This window comes from Sceloporus occidentalis, unplaced genomic scaffold (assembly GCF_023333645.1).
Source record: "Sceloporus occidentalis isolate IW3139 unplaced genomic scaffold, rSceOcc1.0.p SCAF_4, whole genome shotgun sequence".
In the NCBI taxonomy this organism is placed as follows: domain Eukaryota; kingdom Metazoa; phylum Chordata; class Lepidosauria; order Squamata; family Phrynosomatidae; genus Sceloporus; species Sceloporus occidentalis.
This window is the reverse complement of record NW_028316984.1, coordinates 59,391,826-59,410,172: the sequence shown is the minus strand read 5'-3', so window position 1 is coordinate 59,410,172 and position 18,347 is coordinate 59,391,826. Positions and strand designations below refer to the sequence as shown.

Genomic DNA, 18,347 nt, shown 5'->3' with positions numbered 1-18,347 from the left:
GGGTTGACATACACAGGTCAATGTAAGTACTTTAACTCATATACAGTGTGTGTGTGTGTGTGTGTGTGTGTGTGCATGTGTGAACCATCCCCTCGTGAATAAAGAAGTGTGATTCTGAAAACTGTGTTTCTTGTGAGAAAATTGTGGTTTTTAGGAGAAGACATGCTTTTCATGCAAAAAAAAAAATGCAATTTCCTGCTGTGAGAGTCTTATAAAAACTGCACAATTTTCAAAGGATATGTATTTATAGTTCAGGAATTATAACTTCACATGTAGTGATTTTGTCCCAAAAGCCAGCATATTCAGCATAGCTTGTTCTATGCAGAAAATAGAGAAGTTTTGTTTCCTGCAGAGAAATTGTGTATTTTAGGACTTACACAGGTAAATTGCTTTTCGTAGGAGAAAATGCTATTTTTGTGCAAAACCATGTGTGAATTTTATGCACAGTACACCCCACACTGTGAAGATTCTCATCAATCTACAATTCTCCTCATCAGGGTTTCCTGTCATTCAAGAAACATTTTTTAAATCATTTTTGCAATATTTTAAAAATATTCTTTCCATTTTCAACACAATGCAAAGAGTTCTGCACCTCTTGTTGGCCCAGACAGAGGCAACATTGGATATGAAAATCAGTTTGCTTACCAAACTGGGTGATTTTTAAATCCCTGAGCTCTGTCATGCAATTTCTTGTATTTTTAACTGAAGAATAAAATAAAGTTAACTATATATAAACATAACAGTAGTGGGTGGCTCTAAAATGATCAGTAAACAGAAAAATGAGCTATTCAGAAAATGTTTGTATCTATATCTATAGTTGGATGGATAAAATGATAGAGAGGGAAGGGGAGAGAGAGAGAGAGATTAGAAATAATAAAGATGGACATACACAATATACATTGTTCAAATCATTTTGTTAGTTAAATATACCAACTTATTTCATTAAATACAATTCAAAGTAGGACACAGACTCAAAATTTAAATACTGTTGAAGGAAAATCTTATAATTTTTTTTAGAGAAAACAGCTTCAATAGGTGCCCTGCCCATTTACTACATTTCAGGAGAGCATCAGGATTGTCCAGTATTACTATTTTGAAAACCTGAAAAGCCTTCAACTTTCCTGAGTTGTTGTGAAGGTGGAAGGTGTACATGCAGACTTTTGTGTCAAGGCAAATTCTTTTGGAATAGTATAATTTTAGTTGCAGGCATTTTTGTGTTTTTTCCTATAGTAGCTCTCATCTGGTCTCCAAGGAGAGCAATTGCTAGTCAGAATGAGGAGTATGGATGCAGAGCTTCTTAATATCTTTTTTTTTAATGAAAGTCATGCAGCTTTGTAGTATTGACAGAGCTGAATTTCTTGTCAGTGTTTCATACAAAACATGTTCTGTAATGTTATAAGGGAAGAGACAAAGCCAAGCTAAAAGCTTAAAGAAGCTCACAATGCCAAAATATACTATCTGTGATTCAAAGTATTTTAAAGCATGAGGAATGTACCTGGACACTTACTTAAAGAGGCAGTCTTCATAAATTCTCTTGTATAAGTTTCGTTAAGCTTTTGAAGGCTTAAGAGCCCTGAAGGACATACTTCTCTCCTTCTCCAAGGAATTAATTCTTAGAATTGTAATAATGCAATGTAAAATAATACCCTAGAATGAGATGTAGTGCTGGCAAAAACGAACCCATTGAATATCAAGCTAAATCTTACAATGACTAATTCTCCCTCATGAAGCAATTATCACTTCTTTATTAAAAGTAGCAAACCCATCAAATGTTTTCATCCAGTCCATATGGTTATACTAGTATTCAATGCATAAATTTAATAAAGCTTGACCATCTGATAATGAAAGCCATTCAATTAAACTCCTAAAGTTAAATATGTTTGATCACAAACAAATAAGTAAAAATATAAAGCACCAACCAAGTCTGGATTGTCTACTGTATGGCCTTGCTCTCTAAAATACTGCTCTAATGAGAGGTGTCTAAGCTGCTACCTGGCTGCAGTTTTCTGGACTTCTCATTTTCAAACTTCTGATGGTCTTTTGTCATGTACCAAATTGTAGGGGTGTATAATAAGTTAAATCTCATAACTGGTGTTACAGTTAACAAACTCTTTTGGCTTCTGTCATTTACCTGAAGTTTAATTTTCATTACAGTCATTAAGGGTAAAATTAAAGGTTCTTCCTTTGACAAGGTTGTCAAGTCGTGTCTGACTGTAGGGGGCAGTGCTCATCTCCATTACTAAGCTGAAGAGCCAGTGTTGTTAGAGACTACTCTGTGGGTCATGTGGCCAGCATGACTGCATGGAACGCTGTTACCTTCCCACCAAAGTGGTGCCTATTTATCAAATTGCATTTCCACATGCTTTCAAACTGCTAGGTTGGCAGAAGCTGGGACTAGTGATGGGAGCTCACCCCATCATGAGGCACTTGGCTCATGAAATGCTGACCTGCAAATCTTGCAATTGACAGAGTCAGCGTCTTAACTGCTGAGCCACCTCATACAGTCATTAGGTACCTTGATTTTTGAAAGGTCGGCTATGAAATTAGTTACACTTGACATCACATGGTCTGTTAATTATTAAAGTTATAGAGGCACCTTTCCATATTCAATGTGGCAATCTTATTCAAACTTTTAAAAATCCTCCAAATTCTTGACATTACTGAATCCAAATTTGGCAGACAGAAGGGGCCTAGTTCAAATATCTAAGCTAAGTTGACCAGAGTGTGCTGGTGTTTCAATATAACTGACTTCATTTATAACAAAACAGGAAACACATCAACACTGTGCATTGAAATCAGGTTGAAACAAATGTAATTGTTAGGTGTTCCCCACACAGTCTCATAGTCCTTGGTAGTTCTTTTGTTTTTTACAGTGGCCCCTTGATGTCTGCTAGGGGTTGGTTCCAGACACACCCTCCCTCCTGTGGATACCAAAATCTGGGGATGCTCAAATTCCATTATATATAATATCATAATGGCAAAATCAAAGTTTGCTTTTGGTGTGTGTGTGTGTGTGTATTCAAGCTATGAATGATTGAATCCATGGATGCAGAGGGCTGACTGTATTAGCAATCCCTAGTTCTACCACAAAATTCAAATTTGCAAACTGTCTTGTTTAGATGACCAAGCAGTTAAAAATATTGAATGTTGCTTTACACTGATAGTGTAGATACATGCTCAAGGAAAATTCTTATTTCAACCCAAGGCTGAAGTGATAAGTTTCAGTAGTGAGAATTCACAAAAAGAAAACATTTTTCTCAGTATTTCCACCATTGAGTGCAGGAAGATTGACAGGAGATGTGACGGGAGGAAGAACTAAAATAAACTGATCTTATGGATTCCACTTAAGGCAGCATCCCAGAGGAGGCTACCTCTTTCAGAAAACTCCATGAAACCTGAATCACTCACTCCTTTCATTTTGTAATGATTTATTTATACTATCTACAGAAGAATGGAAAAAGAGGAGTCAAATGTAAGAGGAACAGTGTGAATGTTTAACTTATTTCTGATCAAAATATCACTTAGAGAAATCAGCCGCAGCCAAAAGTATTTTAAATACATGCACACACACATGCACACCGTGATGTTTATGGAACACACTGTGTTACCAAGTGCTATATCCAACTGTAACTACAGATTCCAGATTCCATACCTTGCTATGATTTCCCAGGGAATGAGGAGAATTGCAGACACTGATACATATGGCCCAGTTGTTGGGTTTATCAAAGTAGCAGTAAGCAGATGGAAAGCTCGGAGATACTTCTGCAATCTCCATTTTAACATTGTAAGTCCTCTAGTGTGCAAACTGCAATTCCACAGCCCTCAAGAGGTATGGTGTTGAGAACCCATGGCCTCTGTTCTTAAGGGGAGACCCATTTTCTTACGAACACATGACATAACTGTTAGGGAGGGGAAGATTCCCTGCCAATTAATGATTAACAAAATTTTAGGCCTGTAAAGAATATCTGTCTTCTGATCCTCAATGACAAAATGGTTTCTGTACTGTTGCCCTCCCTCCAACATTTCACAGATGAAAACTGGGACAGCAACGCCAAAGGTGCTCAGCATTGCAAACATGTTTAATTCGGAAGAACATATATGTTAGAAGAGAATGCAGCTGCTTGCTTTTGCCTGTATCTGCTGGGAAGTTTCAGGATCCCGCCTCCTCATTTCTCTCCTGCAGCATTAACTGAGTGCAGACTATGGCCTGGGACAGATGAGCCAAAAGTGGCATGCTGCCACGAATACTAGGGTTCTGGAGCGTGCAGCATCCGCATGCTCCAGAACCCTAGCACGTGACAATGGTGGCATCATGGCGGCATCCTGTCCACACGGGTACCACCATGGTGATGTAAGCGATACGCAGCATACAGATGTTGCTATGCATCGCTTACGTCAAGAGTGCATCAATGACACACTTGTGATGTCCGCACGGTGTCAGAAAAAGAGCCCGGTTTGACTGCTGAGGCATCCCTCCAGGGGAAAACCGGATGCCTCCAGCCCACCCTGACGGGGAGGTATGTACCAGGCCTATGTGTGCATTTTGATCTCAGTTTGCAACAATTGAAGTAAGCTGAGGAAAACAGCGTAAAGTGAGATGAAGAGAGGGAATCTGGGACATTTTTAGTACAATGCAAGAAGTGGGACAATATATAGTTAATTAGGACTGTCCTGCCAAATCAGAGCAGTTAGAGTGTGTGCTGTGGAGGATCCCTGTCAGGAAAAACGCTTATGAAAGCATTTTTCATCATTTGAGACAGTCAAATTTGGCAAGGGGAGGTATTGTCCAGGATTTTTTTTTTATTTAATGTAAGGCTTGTGTATCTCTGAGAGCTGCATGATGAGGAGCAAGAAGTTATGTTGTTGCACTGTGATACAATGACACAGGAGCCTCACAAATGAAAAACTCGTTTTCCTCCTAGTTGCTGCTGTCATTGTTCTCATTCATAGTCTATATGATACTAGGATGGGGGAACATCTCGCTGTGTGGTTGTTGAATAGTGGGCTGGCTATTTGTGGAAGATGAGAGAGAGAGAGAGAGAGAAATCTGATTAAGAAGAATAGATAGCAATTGTTACATGTCCAGTCATTACAGCGGTGTGTTGTTAAAAAAGCAGAGCCTTTGTATTTCTTAAGTATAAATTTGCAATTACATTTTCCCCCATTTTGAAATTAGGCAAAAGGGTATGCAAATTACGGCATGGATAAAAGCAAATTACTTCATTAACTTCAAGGAGCTTTTTAGGATTTTGTTTCCATAGGCTTAACTGAAAAGCCCATTCTCACTATAAAATGCAAGGATCCCTTATCAATTTCCAGTGGAAAGCAAAGGTTCTTGAGAAAACTTGAAACCTGAGAGCGCGTAACATAATTAGATTGGCTAGAATCCCATGTACAGCAGCAGTTAGACTGAGTAAATTCCACTGAAGTCTGAGAGAGTTAAACAACCTAGGAAGTAGTAGAACTCTGCTCTTCTCCAGTTCTGTAACACAATTTCCATTCAAATGCCATATGAAAATTCCTGCTATGAACCAATTAAAAAGGGCCATTGAATAACACTGGTTTTTATAAAGTTTAGACAGATAAGAAAATGGAAAGAGAAGTAGCATGTGTCTAAAGAAGGATGACAAACTTGGAGAGCAGATATATGGTACAAATGGACTTTAGATATATGGCACAAAATATGTCCTGTTGTGTGCAAATATGTGGCATAATAACCTCTCTGCCACTAATTCATACCCTTCATAATGCCTACCCTTCATTAAAAAAACCAGTGTTATTAAGTTTGGATTAATTTGTGTTTTCATTACTGACAGTTATATGTTTGCTTCACTAAAGCTTGTCAGCTATTCTTAGCTTATCAGTAGCAGCTGATAGAAATGCTTCAGTATTTCCTTAATTAAATTCATTTTTAAGTTCCATCTCTTTAGGCAAAAGCGTAATAAAAGTGATGACAAACTAGCATATAGTGCTGCTTTCATATTCCTCTACAGTGAGTTAATCAATAAAGATAAGGGAGATCATAATGAATGATTGCACAAACAGAAATCCTTATTATTACAGTCATTTCCTCTCCCATAATTAACCTTCATAAAATGATGGCTTGCAAAGGATGTAAATGAAGTGTAAGTTATTATCTGGGGATTGGTTTAGCAAGCCCTTGCTGCTCTTTTAAGTTAATCATGAGTTTATTTTAAAACATCTCACTGTGCACACTAGTAAATATTTCCCTGTATATGTGATAGGACTTCATTAAAAACCCAAACTATGACGTAGTGGGGAGAATTACAAAAGATTAATAATTATGCCAATGCTGTGTTTCACAATAACAGTTATCATAAGTTTTCACCTTTTTCTTTTTTCCCTCTTTTTTACCATCTTCTTCTCTTCCCCCTCCCTCTTCTCCTCTTCCTCTTCCTCCTCCTCCTCCTCCTCCTCCAACCAAATGAAGTTTGAGTTTTTATGACCAAATTACATTTATTGTAGCTGAAAAATTGCAAGTACTGTAATGGCCATTACTGTCCATAACCAGTTTTACAATTTCCATTAAGAACCTATTTATTTTCAGTGAAATATACCTAACTCAGTGAATAGAAAAAGAAATTAGGTTACCATTTCTGGAATAATAGTGCTGCTGAATGCCATTCATTAAAGTATCAGCAATCTCATTTTGTAATCCTCGACTGCCCAGACACAGAGGACGGCCTGGAGAAGAAATGTTTTCTCTAACACTATTCCAATTAGACAGCATCTTGTTATTGTAATGGAAAGGGCCTCGTGAATGGTAGCAGCAGAAGGCTGAAGATCGTATTAAATAGGCAGGCTTTCTGTCTTTATCAGCCCACAACCGATCTCATTAAGCAAGGGAGTGGGCAGATCTGCAGTGGGCATATACCGGACACATCCAATTACAGCTGACAGACATGGGGTGTTAATATACTCCAATTAGTATAGTGGCATCATAGATACTATGAATCCAACACTGCTTTGCATTCTGAGGATCTCTCTCACTTTCATGTGTTTCCCCATTACTGGAAAGGGGAAGATCTTGTGAACCCAGAATGAACGGACAGAATAGTTGTCGCTTCCTTTAAAACACTTGAGAACATTTCTACGCTAAGGAGTTTCAGTATCATTGAGCATCCCAATGGGCTAAAAAAAACGCCCTCTTGAATATTATTGAGTAACAGTGAGGTATCTGCAAGGTGGTGTCCTCCAAATGTTTTGGGCTACAGTCCCAGCATCCACAATGATTGGCCATGCTGTCTAGGAATGATGGGAAATGTTGTCTAAAACCTGTAGAAGACAACAGTATTCTGTGTTTGTGCATTAGAAGACATATGATTACACCTCTGCAATTAGAAGGTCTTCCCATGCTGTTTATGATTTACCCGTTTACACTCCATGCTTGTCAGCATGGAGTACCAGTCCCGGAATATGCTGCTGGTGGCATTTTCTGGAAATTTTATACCTCCCCAAAAAATAAACCTTTCCAAACTCTGTGCACAAATGTGACTCAAGCTACACAATACAGGAAGGTATATGGATATGACGACCTAAAATTGTCTCATAACATATAGATAAACAACTTGGGATATGACAACAAAGAAGGGAGGCTCATAGGAATCCATCGTATGTTAAAAGAATGTAGAAGGGTGCTATGAGAGTAGAACAGAAATGCTTCTTAGCATCAAAAACTCATAATATAAATGCATTACCATTGTCTACATATTCAGCCAATGTGGGAAGGGGTTTCACTGTGTATTTACTGATCCGTATGTGCAAAGGTGCTTCATTTAAAAAGAAACCTAGTCTATTCGGAGCACACATGGATGATCATGTGTATGCATGTACACACACACACCAAGTTTTGCTTGGTAGAATGGTTTGCAGGTAAATTAGTATGCATGTGGAAACAACAAGGATCCATTTTTACTGCCCCAGTAGAGTGCCAGCACTGTAGAATGTGCAGTCCTGTGACTGGTCACACATTCAGTATGTGCAAGCTGTGAGTAACTTTTTGATATTAGCATTTCCCCAACTGCTGCTGTTGATAGCCAGTGAAATAGAATGTGTGAGTGAGGAGCATTAATTGCTTACAAAATGTCACTTTTACATTTCGCCCCACCGTACATTGCCTGAACAGGGTAGTTCTTCCTTACAACAGCACATAATGTGTACTTTGGACCCACTGGTGTTCATTGCAAACCTGCTTCAGAAACACTGTTTGAACTACAGTAGTGAATAGTCATGTTAGTAATGTCAGTTACTATGTTTCTGTGAAACAAATGATGGAATATTGTTCTAGCACAAATATTTATTTTAAAGGAAATCCCTACTAGGGGACATAAGTTAATATTTCTCATGCATCTACATGTTGCAGGATGTGTTTTGCCACGATTCCACAAAGGTTTGAGCACCTTAGTCTATGCTACTGAAAGCTGAGTTTGAAGGTACTTCTCATAGAAATTAAGTATTTGTTCCCCCTCTATAGACTGATGATACAAGATATGTTCTTGTATGCTGCAACAAAACTGCAAAAACAGCAGCTTTTTAGAACTAAAACAAGGCCAGAGGGACATCTGGACAGATAAGCTGAAAAAAACAGGAGATGAGTAAGGGGGAAAGCTATTGCAAAGAGCAGGAGAAAGAAGGCAGCATGCACTATCGTTTATCAAGAAGTGTGTGTGTGTGTGTGTGTGTGTGTGTGTGTGTGTGTAAGATTCTCTGAGGTACTGTTCATATTGAAAACCTGAGGAGTCCATAGTTGGTTGGGTACAATACACCTGAGGATTGCATATTGCGAGAACGGTGAAACTTTTAGTCTAAGGGAAAACTTCACTTTTAAGGGGCTCTTAAGTTCCACATACCAATGGTGGGTGGGGCCAAAAATACTCCATATTAACTTTTACCACCTGGTCTCAGAGGGTGAGAGGACAAGACAGGCACAGGTCAATCAAGCCCAACCCCAGAGGCAGATGAATGGTCCTTGCTCCATCTTAACTGCTACCATCCCAGCCTCGAAGGGAGAGCAGGCATGGCTTCACCATGCCTACATCCTGAAGCAGGCAGAGCACCCTGCCTCCATTCCAACTGCCACTGCCCTGGCATTGGAGGAAGAGAAGAACCAGCCATATCAGTTAGTCTTGATCCCCTTCCCCACTGCCATTCCCTTCTTCCTTTGTTTCATGTCATTTTGGATTGTAAGTCTAAAAGCAGGGAACTGTCAAATTCACATTCTGTAAGTATGTATAGCTGAAGAGCATGTTATAAATAAATAAAATGTTAATTTAAAACTATTACTGCCAGTTATCCAAGCCTTAGTACAGTCTTTTAGAATTAATTTTAAAAAAAAAAAGAATTGCATGGGGGCAGGGGCAGCCCAAAGCCTCTCTTTTATAGAGAGTTCCCAAGCATAGTTTTTGGTGGGTTTTTCAGGCTATGTCGCCATGTTCTAGAAGAGTTTCTTCCTGACGTTTTGCCAGCATCTGTGGCTGGCATCTTCAGAGAATGCTTGCTGGGAAAAAGTTGAGTGTATATCTATATACTGTGTGAACCTGGGAATGCAGGGGTGATTTGCATGTGCATTGTTCTGTGCTGATGGCAGGCCTCAGGCTGGAAGGTTAATGCAAAAGAGGATTAGTGTCTGCTAATTGGTAATCGTTATCCGCTGGGAAAGCCTCTGACTCTGAGTGGTTTCCCATTTGCATTTGCTGAGTCCACATTTTGCTATTCCTCAGGACTGGCAGACAAATTTTGTTCACTTTAAGGGTTTCTTCTTTCCGGTTGAAATTATCCAGATGTTTGTGGATTTCAGTGGCTTCCCTGTGCATCCTGACATGGTAGTTCCCAAGCAGTTTGAGTCCCTGAGGCAGAGTATAAGAATTTCCCTAACTGCAATGTATAATATATGTAAGAGCAACCCTCTGCTTGTTTAGGTCAGCTGCTACGTACCAGATCTATAATTATGCCAGTCCAGGGAGAAGGAAGACCCTGTCCAGCTGAGCTCACCCAGTACCGAAGCTGTGTCATAAAACCCTGCTACAGCTGGATCCTTGGAGAGTGGTCACCATGCAAAGTCGAGGTATCTTTTGTGCACTGGCTGACATAGCTTTGCACTGTCGGCATTAGATGAACTTGGTTTGTTAGTCACATATCACAGAATGATGAGGCCATTTAATATGTGTTTTAAAAGTTACAGGGCAATGTTATTTTAATATTATTGAAAACAAGGAGGGAAATCTGTGTCCTATCACAGCGAATTCATCATAAAGGGAAGTAAGCAGCTGATTAAAAGTAATTTAATGGCAAAGGTCAATGAAATATACACTTCTAATAGCACTCAGATGAGTACCATAGATCTTTTTTACAGCCTCAAATCTAGATCAAAGAATGATTTAATTTCAGAGAATTCTGCCACCTAGAAAATTGATTTTTGCACTAAGAACACTATGTAGCCTGTCACAGTACAACGAGAGGCCTTGAAACAGTATAGTTTAAAGCTGTTGCATGAAGTGCTGAGTGTGACTTTTCTTCTTTGGGGTGATTACTTTTTTTTAATGGACTGAAAATGTAAACGCTGGGGTGAATTGTGAAGCATCAAATACATATACCTTTGCTTTGTCAGCACCCACGGCCTGTGTGCCCTCTCCATCTTCATGCTGCATTCTGCTTGCATTGATTTGCCATAGACACCTTTTCTGCCCCTCCCTATTTCTTGCTTGGATCATGCTCCATCGAAAATGTTTGAGCCATTATCTACTATTAACTTTCAACTGATTTGGATTTTCCACCCTCAGTTTTTCCCGCATCTGGGGGATGCTTAGTTTTCAATATGTTGGACTAATTGGACCACACATGGGAAGAAGGATGGCAGAGATGAAGATGTGACATGTGCTTTAAAGGCAGGCACACAATAAATACCCCTACAGAGTACTCTGAGCAACAGACAAAACAGCTCCCATTGAGGCCTATAGTAAATCCATTCCATCAATGGGATTTATATCCGTGTTCATTCACCATTCAAAAATTGGTAGAATATTTCTACTTAGATGGAACTATCAGGATACCAGCTGTAGTCTTTTATAAATGACTAATCTTTTAGTCCACTTGGGTTTGTATTACTACTTTTGTTTGCATCAACTTCAGTGCAGGCTTCAAGAGTGGTAAAAGAGAACCTGTCCTCCTTTTTGTCAAAGGGACACTTTTATAAATTGTGAAGCCCATGACACCATAAGTTCTGCAGGGCTGGATACAAATATAGAATGTAGGAAAGACATCATTCATCTTTTTACCACTTCAAGCACCCAAAGACACAATTTGCCTTGCTGACAAAAACTGGGTGGCTTCTAGGAGGAAGGATCTAGACAGTCTACTTAGTATTTATTATCAACAGGATAAGAGCTATTTCTATACCGTAAACCTCTGTTATTTCTCTTAGGGTGGACAGTGTGGTGATGGCATCCACGTACGGAACCTCACATGCATGGTACATGATGGATCTTTATCAGCATCATCTAAACAAGTAGAAAGCACATTCTGTGGAGAGCTTCCTTCTAAAGATGGTGCCCTGAAACTCCCATGTTCTGTGCCTTGCCCAGGTAAACTCTATAGAAGATCTTGTTTTGTCCTTTTGATACCTTGTTAGTGGTGTATGTGTGTTTCTTGCTTTCAAGCCTCTTCCAACTTATGGCAACATTAAGGAGAACCTATTATGGGATTCTTGGCAATATTTGTTCACAGGAGGTTTGCCTTTGTCTTCCCCTGAGGCTGAGAGCATGTGACTTGCCCAAGGTCACCCAGTGGTTTCATGACAAAGCTGGAAATCAAACCCTAGTCTCCAGTCATAGTCAAACATTCAGACCACTACACCATGTTGGTGGTGGCTGGTGGCTCTTACATCAATGCATAAAGCCAGGATTCAAACTTAGAGTGAATTTGTTGCCCCACTGACATGGGAACCACAACTCAACATGATTCCCTGCCCTGAATGTCCTACAAAGTGAATATGTCCTTTGACACAAATTTGTATGTGAAGCCTATATATGGTTGCTTTCTTGTACAAACCTAAAAGTGGCTCTACAGATGAAGTTGTAAGCCACATGGAGTTGGGCTGAAAATTAGACACTTGCTACCAGCCTTTAAGTGAGCAGTGGAGAATCTGAACCTTACAGTCCACATGCTGCACTCAGTCTTATTTTGTGTGATCCTCAGTAGAAATGAGAAAAGGAGCATCATTGAAAAAGAGAAGTAGTATAGCATAGAAAAGAAGTGAGGTAAGATGCCAGAGGAACAGGGAGGGGGGGGGTGTGGCACAGAGGACAGTAGTGCGGTGAAGAGAGAGAAGTGGTGCGGCACAAAAATATTTGAAAATATTAAAACAATGAAAAACATGACTTTTGGCAATTGATTGATTCTGACAGAAATCTAGGACTAATTGGAATCTTTGTAGTTTGGAACTTACTCTGCAAAAAATTCACATATTGTACAGAAAATGGTGTTTCTATACAGAAATATTTCCTGCACATAAAATGCTGTAATTGGGGGTTTCTTCTGTGCAAAATTCAGGTGTCCATTTTGCATCAGAAATAGCATTTTCTGGAAATAAAACAGCATTTTCTGCACAAAAAATAATCTTTCTGAGTGGAAATATTGTTTTCTGCACAGCAAATATGCAGAAAATTCTATTTTGTGTACAAAACCAGAATAAGTCCTGAATTGCAAATACAGCTTCAAAAACTGTGTTTTTCAAAGATTTTCTTGCAGTGGGGAAAAATTGTTTATACTACAGGTGGCCCTTCATATCAGCAGGGTTGCTGTTCTGGACTTCCCCCCCTCCCATGGATACCAAAAACCTTGGGAACTAAAATCATAGAATCATAGAGTTGGAAAAGAGCACAAAGGCCATCTAGTCCAACCCCCTGCCATGCAGGAACTCTCAATCAAAGCATCCCCGAAAGATGCCCATCCTACCTCTGTTTAAAGACTTCCAAGGAGGGAGACTCCACTACACTCTGAGGGAGTGTGTTCCACTGTTGAACAGCCCTTACTGTCAGGAAGTTCTCCTAATGTTGAGGTGGAATCTCATTTCCTGGAGCTTGCATCCATTGCTCTGGGTCCTAGTCTCTGAAGCAGCAAAAAACAAGCTCATTCTCTCCTCAATATGACATCCCTTCAAATATTTAAACAGGGCTATCATATCACCTCTTAACCTTCTTTTCTCCAGGCTAAACATCCCCAGCTCCCTAAGTCGTTCTTCATAGGGCATGGTTTCCAGACCCTTCCCCATTTCCAGACCCTTCACCTCTAGTATTGTTGGTTTTAATGATAAAGCACCATGCAACATGCCATCATTGGGGTGAATGGGGTGGAGCCATCTGCAGTTACTCAAATCCATGGATGGCAAGACTGCTGTTGAGGCAGACCAACTGTACTTGTTGCTTCCTTCAAGAAGGGCAGAAGAATGATACAGAGAGAGAGAGAGTAGCACAGGGGAAGAGAGCAAGAGAGCGATTGAGATGTATAAAGAAAGCAGGAGCACTGCAGTGCCACAATCTCTACTACTTTTGGCTTGGGACACAATCAGTTTTGGCGCTGCCCACCAACATCTATATTCCCCAGTCAGCAATTCCCATGTGTAACTATGAACCACAGGAATTTATAATTCGTTCAATTACTTTCTGCTGAGCTACAAACAGCCCTTTGGAATCTTGTCTCAATATGTATCCCAAGAGGAAGAAGATAAAGGATTGCAGAGACAGGACTCTTCCAATGAACTGTAATTTATTGAGGGGAAAAGCAGACAGCAATGTAAGCGCGCACACACATTCATGCACACAAGAACTAAGGAATAAAGGGGTTCACTAACGGGATAATTACCATCAGCAGGGTTGCTCCTTAAAGATGAGGTCTCATGGCTGGGATGTAGGTCTCAGGTGTTCTGGAGCACTCGGAACTAGCAGGCATCCAGAGAGAGCCCTGGGGTCCCCCTGCACTCCATACTAGCTCCCAGAACAATGGAATTTTGGGGATCTTTTATAGGCAAAAACTAGCTTGAAACAGAGTGTCTGTCATACATCAAACAGCCGAATCTGTATGGGAAAGATCACTCAAGATAGAATTCTGGAGGTGTGAATTTGGGTTGTAAATGTTTTGGGGTGCAAAACATGCTGGCAGTAAATTACCTAGCCTTCCCCTCTTGGATGTGTGAATTCTTTCCTGGCAGCTCGCAAACTATCTGTTTAATATGTTTGTTTGAGCACTCTGGGTATGTGATCTGTCACCTCTAGGATCATGGGTGCTCACAGTTCAGAGTCCATTCAAGGCCATGGAAAGGAACACACACACCACAAAACTGGAAGACTTTCAGTGGTTGTAACATATGGGTCATGCTTAAATAGGAAATGGATTCCCTGCCCTTGCTTTCAGTCAAAGTAAATCTCCTTAGTTCTGCATGCTACCTTTTTGTCACAGATATATGCACATTTATAGCATACTATAAAACCTTTTCAAATTAGATCTCTATTCTATTAGGAAAGTCAGTATAAATCCTGATAAATTTCTGATGTAAGATAATAGAAACTAAGAGTTAGAGGGCAGCAACCAGTCTGAAGTCCTTAAGAACTCCTTGATAGAAAAATGTGTTGGTTCATGATTCCTCTTCAGTAAAGTTTCCAGATCTCAAGGCCTGGTTCTTCTCCAGTCCTCATGGTTAAGTGGAGGAATTTCAGGATTGGAATGAACACATGTGTATTTCCTCCTTTTTTAGACTTTGCAACTGTGAGGGATGCTTAATTTATCATTTTTGATGACATCATAAGCTCTGCCTCTTATAATAGTACCCTTGTTACATGACCAGGGCTTCCTGCTGTGGATATCACACAGGGTTGTCCCTTGGTCTTAGGTACTGGTTCTGAATTCTCAGGACTTGAGAAAGTCCTGACCTGGCAACCTTACACTCCAGAACCTATAAGATTCATCCCTTCCTGTTCCAGATTTAGTGCATATGAGAGGCTGCCTGAAAGATTCTCAGCCCAACCAAGAAGGAAATGACCTAGAGCCATGAAACTTGCATTCTATTCCATAAGTTCACTCCAATACACTTGGCACATTGTTTCTCACGTTTCTTTAACCCTTCCAAAAGGGTTTGGAAAAAGGAAATAATCAAATGGAGCAAGATCTGGTCAGTCTGGTGGTTCGTCTGTATGCACCCAAACCACAAACTCTTCAAAATGTCCATTGTCTTGTCAGCCCTGTGAGCAGGTGCATTGTCTTGAAAAAAGAGAACACCTCTCCATAGCTTCCCTCACAATTTCTCCTTCAATGTCTTTTCTACTCACCACAGCAAGTTAGAGTACTATTCTTAATAAATTGTTTGGCCCTTCTGAAGATAATCATCAAAATACCTTCTTTCCCCCCCCCCCCCACAAAAAATCCTAAACTAGCTGTCAGATCATAAAACACATTTGAAGCCTATCTCTTCTGATAGGCTTATCCAGGCAGTTTTTAATAATTAATTTTTTATTTAATTATTGTCCTACATATTTTAATATAAATATTGTGTAGAGATGCAGCTTAATATGTGTATTTTATATAATGATTGTGTTTTAACTATGTTGTAACCCGCTGTGAGGAGAGGTGGGTAAGAAATAAAACTATTTATTGTTATTGTTATTGTTGATACAGCATACAATGCAAAACAATATATTATTATTATTATTATTAACCTTTATTTATAAAGCGCTGTAAATTTACACAGCGCTGTACATACAATCTTTTTAATTGGATGGTTCCCTGCCCTAAGGCTTACAATCTAAAAAGACACGACACAAAAGGAGTAGGGGAAGGGGATGAGGGCCAACAGTTCTTCTCTACCTCCGAGGCCTGGATCAGGGGAGATGGACTGGAGGGAGGACATACACTGCACAGTGCCTGCAATATACCTAAGAATTAAATACATGTAGAATGTAGTATATTTGGGGCCATGGCATTAATGGTTACGTGTTCATCATGCACTTAAAAATAGGAATTGTCAGTACATATTGAATATCAGAGGCAAAAAAAATGCACAAAATGAGCATCACCATGCTAAATTCTGTGCCCGAAAAACTGTGCAGTGGATGTCTAGAGCTTGTAGCACCACCAAGGGGGCGGATTTGCTCCCCAGACAATCATCAGAGGAAACAATCCTCAAGGATGAAAAAAGTGGGAAACCAATCTCCCATGTCTAAGTCATTTAGAGGTTATTCTACTAAGGAAACCTTAAATCTGACCCATTACCAAACAGGCAGCCAAAGCAGTTCCTACAGCAGTGTTGTGTGTGCCATATTTTTTTGTTTTGTTTTTTTCATTTAGTAGATCCACAAGCTGAAGTGCTAGATGAGCTTTATAGGCAGTTTCAGTGCTTGGAAGAGGCGCTGTTTTGGAATGTTCTGGGAGTTGCTTGCAATCCATGAAAGTAACTTTTCTGAGTTTAAGGGAACTTCACCTAAGAAAAATAAGAACAAAACAGTCCCAAAACAGTTTCATTAAACACATAATGGAAAGGTAATGGGGGGAGGAAGGAAAACAGGGAAACACAGGCATCAGTTTTGGTGTGCAGTTCTCATAATGACTGGATGTAATGTTTGGAATGGAATGGTATGGTCCATTTGTCTTACCATGAACAGCTGGTATAGAAGCAGTTCAAAAGGCAAAAGAACAAAAATTGCTGATCTACCAGCTGAGCCAGTGGAACAGCCCTTGCTTCCTGTTCCTCTGGCTGCTGGGTGACTAGTGGTGATGACAAAATTCACAAATAATGGGATAGTAATATGAATGTTCACTGTTCATAATGCTCACATTGATAACAAATCCTGTTTGTATGCCCTGAAACCTTTACTTAGTTTTAAGCAGTTTTCCATTGGCAAGGCTGTTAGTAAATGCCAGAATTAGGATTAAGCCCTCACTTGATTGTAGTGGCATCCCTTTGCAATTTTATTCCAGTCTTTGCTTTCTGAATTGCTGAGGAGGCTCTCCAAATCCATGTTTCCCCCATTTCCTATCAATGGTCATTTCTGCCAGAAACCCACACTTCATGTTCAGAGGAGGATGGGAGAAATAAAGTGGAAGATGTAGGTTCATGGAAGACATGCTTGCAGCTGGGCAAGAGATAAAAAACCCTTCCCTGCTATCAGAGCTGCAGCTGCTAGCCACTTCTCCCATGTTCCACTAGCCATGCCAGGTTTTAAACTATTGGTGTACAATGATCAAGAATTCAAGCAAAATTCCACTTGCCCGCCTGATTCTGTACCATGGCAAAAACATTTAATCAGGTTCACTGCAAAGTGGGAGCCATATATATATATATATATATATATATATATATATATATATATATATATATATCTGGCAGGCCACAGTGGTGCCTTGCTAGTAACATGGAGGTGATGCTGTTCACAATTTGAAACTTATTCTGCACAAAATTTGCACATGTTTGTTTTGCTCAGAAAACAGGATTTTCTGCATGCAAAATAATATTTCAATGCAGAATAATTATTCCTGTACAGAAAATGTTGTTTTCTGTCCAAATGAACCATGTGCAAATTTTATTCAGAAAATTCTGTTTCCTTTGCATAAAGTGCTAATTTCTGCACAAAACAACCACATGCAAATTTTGTGCAGAATGTGAAGATTCTCATCAATCCAGGATTCCTTGAAGTGGAAACAGTATTTTCCAAGTGAATTTCTAAATAGAAATATTGTTTTCTGCACAGAAAATGTTGTTTCTCATCAGGGTTTCTCTACACTCAAAACATAGGTAGTTGTTGTTTTTATCATTTTTCAAATATTTTCAAAGGTTCCTTCCATCCCTTCCCCAGTATCAGTGGGACAGTAAATACACTTGTGATTTCAATTTGAACTTTATAATTTTTTATTGTAAATAAATAAATATAATAAAATTTTTATTTCTACCCCGCTTTTTGTAAAATCAATCAAAATGGCTTACAATGTTAAAAGAATACACCATATATACAAAATATCCTCCCCCCCCCCCTTTAACAAAGAATTAAACTGTTTAAGGTTAAAATTACATGAACAATTAAAACAATAACAGTGGACAGAGTCATCAGATATATGTGAGGGGTCGCTACATGACCAAGTAATTTATTCTGGGAAGGCCTGCCGGAAGAGATCCGTCTTAACAGCTTTTTTGAAGCTATCTAGATTGGTGATTTGACAGATCTCGTTCAGCAGACCATTCCACAGGCTGGGAGCAGTTGCAGAAAAAGCCCTCTGGGAGGTCGCAGTCAATCTGGTCTTTATAGGCCGCAGTAAATTCCTCCCAGAAGACCTAAGAGCATGGGGCG

General features: G+C 39.5%; 1 protein-coding gene across 1 annotated transcript in view; it reads left to right on the top strand.

Moving 5' to 3' along the window:
• Positions 1-18,347, top strand: part of THSD7B (thrombospondin type 1 domain containing 7B) — a 597,991-nt gene that overhangs the window by 564,244 nt on the left and 15,400 nt on the right. The window contains exons 21-22 of the mRNA XM_089520110.1: positions 9,939-10,084; positions 11,441-11,600. Of these exons, the coding sequence (XP_089376236.1) occupies positions 9,939-10,084; positions 11,441-11,600 (306 nt within the window). The remainder of the gene's footprint in view (positions 1-9,938; positions 10,085-11,440; positions 11,601-18,347) is intronic.